Source organism: Mastomys coucha, unplaced genomic scaffold (assembly GCF_008632895.1).
Source record: "Mastomys coucha isolate ucsf_1 unplaced genomic scaffold, UCSF_Mcou_1 pScaffold18, whole genome shotgun sequence".
In the NCBI taxonomy this organism is placed as follows: domain Eukaryota; kingdom Metazoa; phylum Chordata; class Mammalia; order Rodentia; family Muridae; genus Mastomys; species Mastomys coucha.
In genome coordinates, this window is record NW_022196900.1 from 97275107 (window position 1) to 97284011 (window position 8905).

The window sequence follows — 8905 nt, forward strand, 5'->3', positions numbered from 1 at the left end:
GTGCGGGGCCGCGGGGGCCGGGCTGGGGACCCACGAAAGTTCCTCTTTCCGCGCGTGCTCGCAGGTGCTCGGGGCCCGGCCGGGGGTGTGTGGGGGGGATCCCCGCGTGGCGCGCGGCGTGGGGAGGGGCGAGGGAGCAGCAGGTGGGGCGGCCCACGCCGCGGGCGCCGCTCTCCCCTCCCCCGCGCCGCCGCCAGCCCCAGCCCCGTGCATTGTGCGCCCGTGTCTCCGCAGAGCCCGCCACCATGCCCAGGAAGAAGGGGGCGGCCTGGGAGGAGCCGAGCTCGGGCAACGGCACGGCGCGCGCGGGGCCCCGGCGGCGCGGCGGCCCCGCCGGCAGGAAGCGCGAGCGGCCCGAGCGCTGCAGCAGCAGCAGCGGCGGCGGCAGCAGCGGCGACGAGGACGGCCCGGAGCTGGACGGGGCCCCCGGCGGCGGCAAGCGCCCGGCCAGGCCGGCGACAGCGGGCAAGGCGTCCGGCGCGGCCGCGATCATCACGGAGCCCGAGCACACGAAGGAGCGCGTCGTGAGTGGGGCGGGGGCGCGGGCGGGCGCGGGCGGCTTGGCGGTTGGGGGGGAGGGGCGGGGCGTGACCCCGCGGCGCCCCTCCCCCCACGCCGCCGCGCGGAGAGCCCCGGGGAGCCGGTCCCGGGCCGGGGGGGATCGGGTGTGCGCGGGCGCGCGGGGGCTGTCAGTCCCTCCCTCCCCCGCGCGTCCGCTCCCCTCCTCCCTACACCCCCCCGCGTCTCTTCCTCCTCCGGGGGAGGGGGAGGGCAGTCCGCGGGGAGCAGCCGGCTCGCGCCGGGGCTTTGAGGTTCCCGCCGCTGCGGCTCGGGCGCCCCGGGGGGGCGGGGCCTGGCGCGCGGCGCGCATGCTCCGTATGGGCCCTGCACGGTCGGCCGGCCGGCGCGCGCGGGGCATGGTGGGGGCCCGCGCGGCGCGGGCGTGAGCGCGCATGCTCCTCGGAGGCCCTCCCCCGCCCGGAGGCTCTCCTCCCACCCGCGACCCCCCGCGGAGCGGCGCTGGGCTTTGTCTGCGTCGGGTTCCCGCGGCGTGGGGCCGGTGGGGTCGGTTCTCCCGTAGGCTCGGTCTGGGCCGTCGAACTTGAGCTTTCAGAGTTGGGGGTGAAAAAAAAAAAACCACGGCGGGGCCGGGCCCAGGGTCCGCCTAGTCTCCGCCAGAACTTTGTAAAGCAAGTTTTTCTTTGGTACACCTCTCCCCCCACCTCCGCCTCTACCGGCACGAGACCACGTTCTCTTGTTAACTCTAGGAAAGAGATGGAGCTTAACCCATCGGAGAGTGTGTGTCACTCATATTTCCAAGAAAGGGTGTTCTGCCAAGGTGGCGAGGGTAAAAGGAGCTGGGCACCTTACCTAGCTGCCCAGGCACACTGGGAGGAACAGAAGAGAGCCCTAAACCATCTTGCAGTAGTAGGAAGGTTCCCGCTAGGCATGCAGGGGAGCCCTGCATGAGGTGGCCTTGCCAGGTAGAACGATCTTATTTATTTATCTAGAGTATTGGAAGGGTGCTCTCAGTATTCACGAACTGCTCTCCTACTTATTGCCTAGGAGGTTTGGACAAGGCTAAGAAGTTGGGCATGATAGGGTCTTTCCTTTGCTGTATCCGGTTGTCATGGAGTTTAGGAAAGCCTCGTGTATTGGGTTATTTTGTGAATGGGGAAAAAAAAACAGATAAGACATGACTGCTCCTAGGTGTGATAGAGGAAGACGTTTATTGTGGATTAAACGGAGGATAGGCAGGGATATCTGGGAGAGTCCTGACCCTGAGCCTTTTGAGGAGGAGGAGGAGGAGAGAGAGGGGAACCAGGTGTAGTAGCCAGCTGCCCAAAAGAGATGATCAAAATGGTCGGGTTATATAGGGAAGGGCAGCTAGGGGGAGAGGTTAGCCCAGCCTGTGGGCTGGATTAAGTTTAGGGTAAGGGGCCCCATAAACAGGTAGTGTGAGGGATGCTGGGGGAACCTAGTGCCAGTTCTGCTTTGATATGTTAAATAATCCCCTCAGCTCTTTGTCCTGGTTTTTGAGACTTCTGCCAGGGCTTCGAGTTCAGTGGTTAACCCTCTCAGGGATGCACGGGTGTCGAAGTCGGGACTGTAGGAGGGGCGCAGAGGCCTCCGTCTCCACTAGTCTTGTATTGGAATTGTCACCGTGTGTCCGACTAGGAGATGCCATCTCTGAGAAGAGGCAGTGTCTTGTTTGTGCTTGGTTTATATGTACAGCTAACTTCCCAAATCTGTGTAGAACAGGAACTTAAAAAGGGCTTTGTGTCCATCCCCTTAAAGCTAGGGGGGCACTGGTCAGTTAGGGGGTCATTGGATAGGTGAACCCAGGAGCCTGTGGGGAGGTACTTGCTGTTGCACCCGGGAAGCGTGTGCTGTGCCTGAGCTTCTGCTTCCGATAGGGTTGGTGGAGTTTGGTTCAAGGTCGAGAACACGGCCTTGCAGCCAGGCTCACCCTCCTAAGCCTAGGCCAGCCGGCTGCCCAGTGTCTCTGGCCCAAGGGCTGTTGTCTCCCCCCCTCTAGACAGACCCAGGACTGTTTGCTGCAGTCGGCCACTATTCCGGACTTTTCAAAAAGCTACTTACCTTAGCAGACGCCTGCCTCTCCCCTGGGGAAGGCTCCTCTGCCAGTGTCTGGGCCTCTGGATGTCGATTTTCCCTTACCTTGAACTTGCTGTTGTCTTGGGCTTGGGGAAGGAGCCGTTGTCTTCATGTTGAGGGGCAGAGTTGTCCGGCTAGAGTCAGATGTGTTAGGAAAGGCAGGCGGTAGTCCTTAAGAGCCGATTTGTAGAAAACAAGCCTCCAGTCTTGTCCTATGATAGTCAAGGACCTGAGGCTCAGGCCCAGGCATCCAGCTCTGTCAGGGTTGCTAAGGTCTCCTGGACGCTACGACAGACACATTGGTCGTTCTCAGGGAAGAGGGAGAAGGGTCCATAGGGACAATCGGCCGTTGCCTGCATCTTGCTCCCTGGTCGTCCTGGTCCCTGAGCATCTGTCTCCTAAGTGGATGTGTTTAAAGGTCGACTCTCGGCCTCACTCACAAAGTGTACTTGGGGGGTAACTCGTAACTCAAACCGATGTGGCCAGGAAACCCCAGTTTGCTGATGGGAGACACTTGGTGTATTTTCTGTCTTGGCCGCTCATCTGCATCCAGGTCACACGTGTGACCTGTCATGGAGAGGTGGCTAGGTGAGGTGGAGTTCACCCCACCTGGCTGGACTTTTGGGGTTTGCTGTGTAGGCTGTGAGACAGATGCAGTCACATCAGAGGCTGGCTGGGTTAGCCCTCAGAGAGCAGGGAAACCTCGGCTTGCCTCCACCCCCCCCCCCCATCTGTCCATGATTGAACCCAGAGCTATGCATGAGTTCTTCCACTGAGCCCCAAAGCCCTCTCAAATCCATTTTCTCACTGGGATCCCCTCTCCCCCCCAAGAAGGCCAGCAGGCTTATGGGATAGTCTGTGGATGAGGGGTTTTTTGACAGGGACTTGATTGAAAGTGTGTTATGAATGGCACTAATTAAACTTTGTATTCCGTTGGAGGTGGGAAGAGTTACACTGTAGAGTGATGAACAGTTGGGCTAATAGCAAACAGGGGTGTAAGTGCTGACAGCAGATACAGTCACTGAGCTGTGAGAATGGGGTCGTGTTGGAGAAGCTGGAGCCAGGGTAGCAGTGTGTGTTTCATGGGAAGCCAGGCAATGTGGTCGACAGATAACCTTCTTCAGAAGGGTGGGGCTTCCGTGTCCCTGCCTAGGAGCCACAGGGATGGCAGTAGATACTGGCCACCAGCATCCTGCATCCTGCCCAAGCCTGTGGCCGGGTGGTGCTCAGGGATCAGAGTGACCACATCTCAGTGCTGGTGAGTGTTGAGCTTAGGAGCCTCTGAGCTTCTCTCCCCTGGGAACCTGCTGGTGCAGTGCTGTCTGGCCCGGGGTCAGCTGGTTTTGAGGCCTCTCCCCTGTATTTCTGGGCCCCTTGAGAGTGCAGACATGAAGAATAGAGCGTATGTATCCATACACAAGTAAGTGCTGGTCCTGCAGAGGGCTTGTTGCCGTGGGCTGAGGCTTGTACACTATTCCAGCTACGCCTGCCTTTCAACAAAGGAGAAGGCAGGGAAAGTAGGCTCCCATCCCATTCAGGTAACTTGAGTCTGGCCCCAGGAGGCTGCCCCACACCCCACAGGAGATCTGAATAATTGAACAGGGTGGCTACTCCATTCTTGTGAGGCCTGGGTTGGCCAAGCCAGTCCTGAAGCTTGCTCCTTGCCTCTGTCTTTTGGACCTGAGTGGAAATGGGGGATGTATTCTGGGGACACCTGGGAGGTCAGGTTTCCCCCCAAAAAGTGTGCCTGCTGGGGACTTGTGAGATGTATTGGGTGTGTTGGGACAGCCAACCAGGGGCCACTATTGGAGCTGCAACTACTGCTCAGTTGTGGTTTGCTGTAGGCCTCCACAGAAGGCTCGGAAAAGGATGTCTGTCTTAGGGATGGAGGTTCCGGGACAGATACACAGGTTGAGCCTAGCAGCCCTTTTATTTATTTGCTTTTATTTATCATATATTTGCTTACTGTTCTGGGGATAGAGCCTAAGCCTTTGCCCAGGCTAGACCTAATCAGTCCACAATGTACTTTACAAAGAGCCCGCTCATTTATTCACTCAATGAACTTATTTGTGTACATGTGTGTGTGCCTGCTCACACCACGTATGTGCAGATGCCTTCAGAGGCCCAAAGGTGTCAGAACCCCTGGAACTGGAACTATAGCTAGTTGTGAGCCAGTATTTGATCTGGGTGCTGGGACCTGAACCCAGGTCTCTACCCACTACAAGACCAATGAGTACTTACCACCACTGTACCATGTCTCCAGCCCCACAGGGGAGATCTGTAAACCAGGTTTAATCCCAGCATTTGGAAGGGTGAGGCAGGAGGATTATACAAATTGATACCAGGCTGGGCTACATATTAAGACCTTGTCTCAAACAAAGCAAAAAGTGTATTTTCCTCAGATACACACTTAACTGTTTGTACATGGATAGTATGTGTGTGAGTGTGGACATACAGGGGCCGTGGGGTCATGTGGGGGTCAGGGTACAGGTTTTGGGAGTTGGTTTTTTGCTTCCATGCGTCCTGAGGATTTGAACTCAGGTCATCGGGCTTGCATGGTGAGTCTTTTACCTCACTGAGCCATCTTACTAGCTCACAAGTATAAGTTGAAAAGAAAGAAAAATGTATTTTGATGTTTAAGAAGCCAGAGAGCACACACACACACATACATGCACAAGTGCTGATGATGCTGTGGGCGTGACCCACAGTTGTGCAGTGAGTGGCCTTTGAGATGTTAGGGTAGTCGAGGCTCAGTAGCCCTGATCTTTTTTTTTTTTTTCTTTTAATGTGTAAGAAGGCTGAGAATTGAAGTACCCTGACTGGACAGGTATGGTCATATTCCTGTAGTCCGAGTGCTGAGGGAGCTGAGACAGGAGGAGCACTGAGATTTAGAGAGGCAGTCAGAACCATATAGCAAAATTCCTCTCAAAACATGGAGGGGACAGGGAGTTGGGCCCTTAGCCGGGAGCTCTAGTGAGGGGCCTCTTCACCTCTGGTTTCAGCCTGTGAGCAGTGTCGGGTGAGCTTGTGGAAGGAGGTCAGCCTCAGAGCCCACTGCCCTGCCAAAGCTGTGTCCTCCCCGTCTAACCCCCTGGTAAAAATCAGGCTGTAATTACCCCTTCTTGGTTATAAATCTCTCGTTACTGTGGGCAGCACACAGGACCAATGTGATGGTAACCCTGCAGAGGTGATGCAGGGCTTGACGTATGAAGGCTGTCTATGCATCATGGCGTGGTAGTGGGGACTACGTAGCTGGCCTGGGGTGTGAGGTTCCTGGGTCTCCAGCCTTGTGGGCGGGTCTTGTGCATGACTCTGTATCGAGGAGTCAGTGTTGGTGCTGAGCTTCAAGAAGGTAGGTGGGCTTGAAGTCACCCTACCTTGGAGCATGTAGATGAGGGACTGAGGATGGGACCTCTGACCGGGGTGAAAGCTCTCACAAAGAATTAGTTTAAGCCAGGAGTGATGGTGCACACTTGTAGCCCCAGCTCTTGGTGGAGGCTAGAAGGTATGTGGTCCAGGTTAGTCTGGGCTTCGAGAGAGACCTCGTCTCTTAATTTCTTCAGATAGCTGTGGAGTGCCAGCAGCAGCCTTAACAAGCTAATTCTTGGTCATCTCTCTCCTCTCTCTCTAGAAACTTGAAGGGTCTAAGTGCAAAGGGCAGCTTTTGATTTTTGGGGCAACCAACTGGGACTTGATTGGACGGAAGGAAGTGCCTAAGCAGCAAGGTAAGGGAGACGGTTTCCAACTCTTGTGTGAGAGCTTCGTGTAACCAGGTGGCCGGCCAGTGGGGTGCTGGCTCCGTCCACCACGTAGGTGGACATGAGCAGAGAGGCCCTGCGGATTGCCCGAGACCACAGAGCCACTCGGGTGAGGATGCTGCAGTTGAGCTGAGTGAACCTGGTCTCCTGCTTGTCTGTGTTGTATATCCCCTAGTTCTGTGTTACTCAGGGCAATGTAGTCCTCGGACAGTCACGAGACCCCAGACACTCGTCAGACGAGACGGACAGAGATGTACTGCTTATTTATTGGCTTGTCACAACTCAGTGGAACGTGTACACTGGAGAATAGGAAAGAGTCCCACCCAGTAACCTATGTCCAGCTGCCTGTAGAAGATGGGTGCCTTCCTGAGGGCCCCTTGGAAAGAAGAGGGGCTGGCTCAGTGCCACATTTTATGGCTCTTGATTTCATTTGGAAACACGCCCAAAGTGCTTCCCAGCATTGCTTTGTCCATGAACAAATATTTGAACACCGGCACACCCTAGCACCCAAACCTGAGGCCCTGCCTTCACCCTGACTCAGGAAGGTGGCGGTTCGTCCTTGCTTGGTATGAGTGGAAGATACCCATCTTTCACCACAGCCGTGGACACCAGTCCTGAGAGCAGAGTGGCCACCGGAGCTAGACCACACAGGCTCCTGATGTCCACTGTATCCATTGCCCTGCTGATATGGCAAGGTCGCCTTGACCTGGCTGTCACCCTCTGCTTCCTGTGCTCTCTGTGGGCCAGAGCAGACTGGGCTAGTGGTGTTGGGGGCTTCTTGCCTTCCTGGGCCTCCTGCCTCCCAGTTGGTTTGTGTAGTTTCATTGTTAATTATAACGTTTAGGTCTGGCCAGGCAGCCTGTGTGGCCTCTGCCTGGAGCTGCTAGGCGGCAAGGTAGGGGAGGGGGGGACACTTATTTCCTGCTCTGCCCTTAATACAGCTTGGTTTACGTGGCAGCATGGTGGTCCCTGCTGTAGCCTATGGTGAGGGGGTCCTGGGGATCTGGAAACCATGGGATTAATGTCTACCAGTCCAGCTCTGAAGCTGGGGCCACTGCCAGGTTGTGATTTTGACTTGGGCCCCTCTGAACTGAAATGAAGGAGAAGGGGGTGGGAAAGAAACCCTTATGTTATTGTGGCTGATAATGGTACCCCTTCGGGGAGATAGGCATTGGCAGGGGTGCTGGAGAGCCAGCGACCCCCTGGGCCAGTTGGTTCAAGAACCAGGCCATTTCTTTACTCCAGCTGGTGCCCGGTACTGCTGTGGCTCACAGTCCTGAAAACTGCTGGCAGTTGCTTGGTTTCCCAGAGTGGCAGGCATGCAGTTCTGCTCCGCATTTCCTCCCAGTGTCCGTTGTCCTCTGTGATTCAGAGCTGATTGGGGCTTCTCAGTTCTATCCGCCTGGGAGGCCAGCATTACAGTGCATGCCTTGGAATAACGATGCTGTTTGGTTCTGTTTTAAAGTCTTTTCAGTGGGGTGGCTGCAGGTTCCGAGGGTGCCCTCTGATGCTAGGTACCCTGGTGGGCTTCAGGGCATTGGAAGGGGGGGTGTTGCATGCTGCTGGTGAGGCAGGCTGCTGGTGAGGCAGGCAGAGAGGACAGAGACCCCTCGTGGGCTGTGTGTGAGTCATCTGAATTGTGGCTAGCTTCTCAAGATGCCCACAACTGTTCTGGAGGTGAAAGAAAGTCACACTCCTGTCTCAGGAACATGGGAGTAGCATCTTCTTGTGCCCCTTGGGCCAGGCACTTGTGAGGCCTGGCCCCCGCTGCCTGTCACAGTGGAGGCACTTGTAGGTGGGATGCAAATCGGAAGTACAGTGTAAAGTCCACTGCGGGTCTCCCAGAGAGCCTGGGAATAAAGCTGGCCAGGTGTGGGTGGGACTCTGCAGGGGTGGGGCGACAACAAGGCCTTCCTCCTAGGAACCAGGTAGGTGGTTCTGAGGAGGGGGAGGGCACTGAGCCCCACTGAGAAAGAAAGGCCTTTTTCTACTATGGGGAGGTCTGGAGTACAGTCAGGAGGGTAGACAGAATCACCCAAGGATTCTGTGCCACTCCAGATGGGGTACAAGAAAGCCGGCCCTGTAGTAGGATTGGGGACCAACAATTGTAGGTCTGGGGAGAGAGATTGGCACCATTAGTGTAGATATGCCCGTGACCCTGGGTAGGCTTCTGGTTTTTGCGACCCCTGGGTGATCCATCGAGTGCTCCTTACATGTTCTGCACAATTTGATTTGTATTCTTCCCTTTGCAGCTGCGTACCGCAACCTTGGTCAGAATTTGTGGGGGCCCCATAGGTATGGGTGCCTCTCAGGAGTCCGGGTGCGAACCGTGGTTTCCGGTTCATGTGCTGCCCACAGCCTCCTCATCACCACAGAAGGGAAGCTATGGAGCTGGGGTAAGTGTTGGTGGGTTACACAGACATTCTCTGAAGTAGAGCTTGAAGGGACTCAAAATCACCTGGAAGAGGCCATCTTCTGTTTGGATCCATGGCTTTTGTGTGTGTGTGTGTGTGTGTGTGTGTGTGAGAGAG

General features: G+C 56.3%; 1 protein-coding gene across 2 annotated transcripts in view; it reads left to right on the forward strand.

The window, feature by feature from the left end:
- The window catches only part of Rcc2 (regulator of chromosome condensation 2), a 22881-nt gene that overhangs the window by 383 nt on the left and 13593 nt on the right, over window positions 1–8905 (forward strand). The window contains exons 1-4 of one of the 2 annotated variants that reach the window (XM_031379293.1): window positions 25–64; window positions 235–524; window positions 6248–6341; window positions 8627–8770. In XM_031379293.1, coding sequence (XP_031235153.1) covers window positions 246–524; window positions 6248–6341; window positions 8627–8770 — 517 coding nt within the window. In that variant the 5' untranslated portion in view covers window positions 25–64; window positions 235–245. Of the gene's footprint in view, window positions 1–24; window positions 65–234; window positions 525–6247; window positions 6342–8626; window positions 8771–8905 lie in introns of those variants that run through there. The other variant, XM_031379292.1, reaches the window with a different exon arrangement.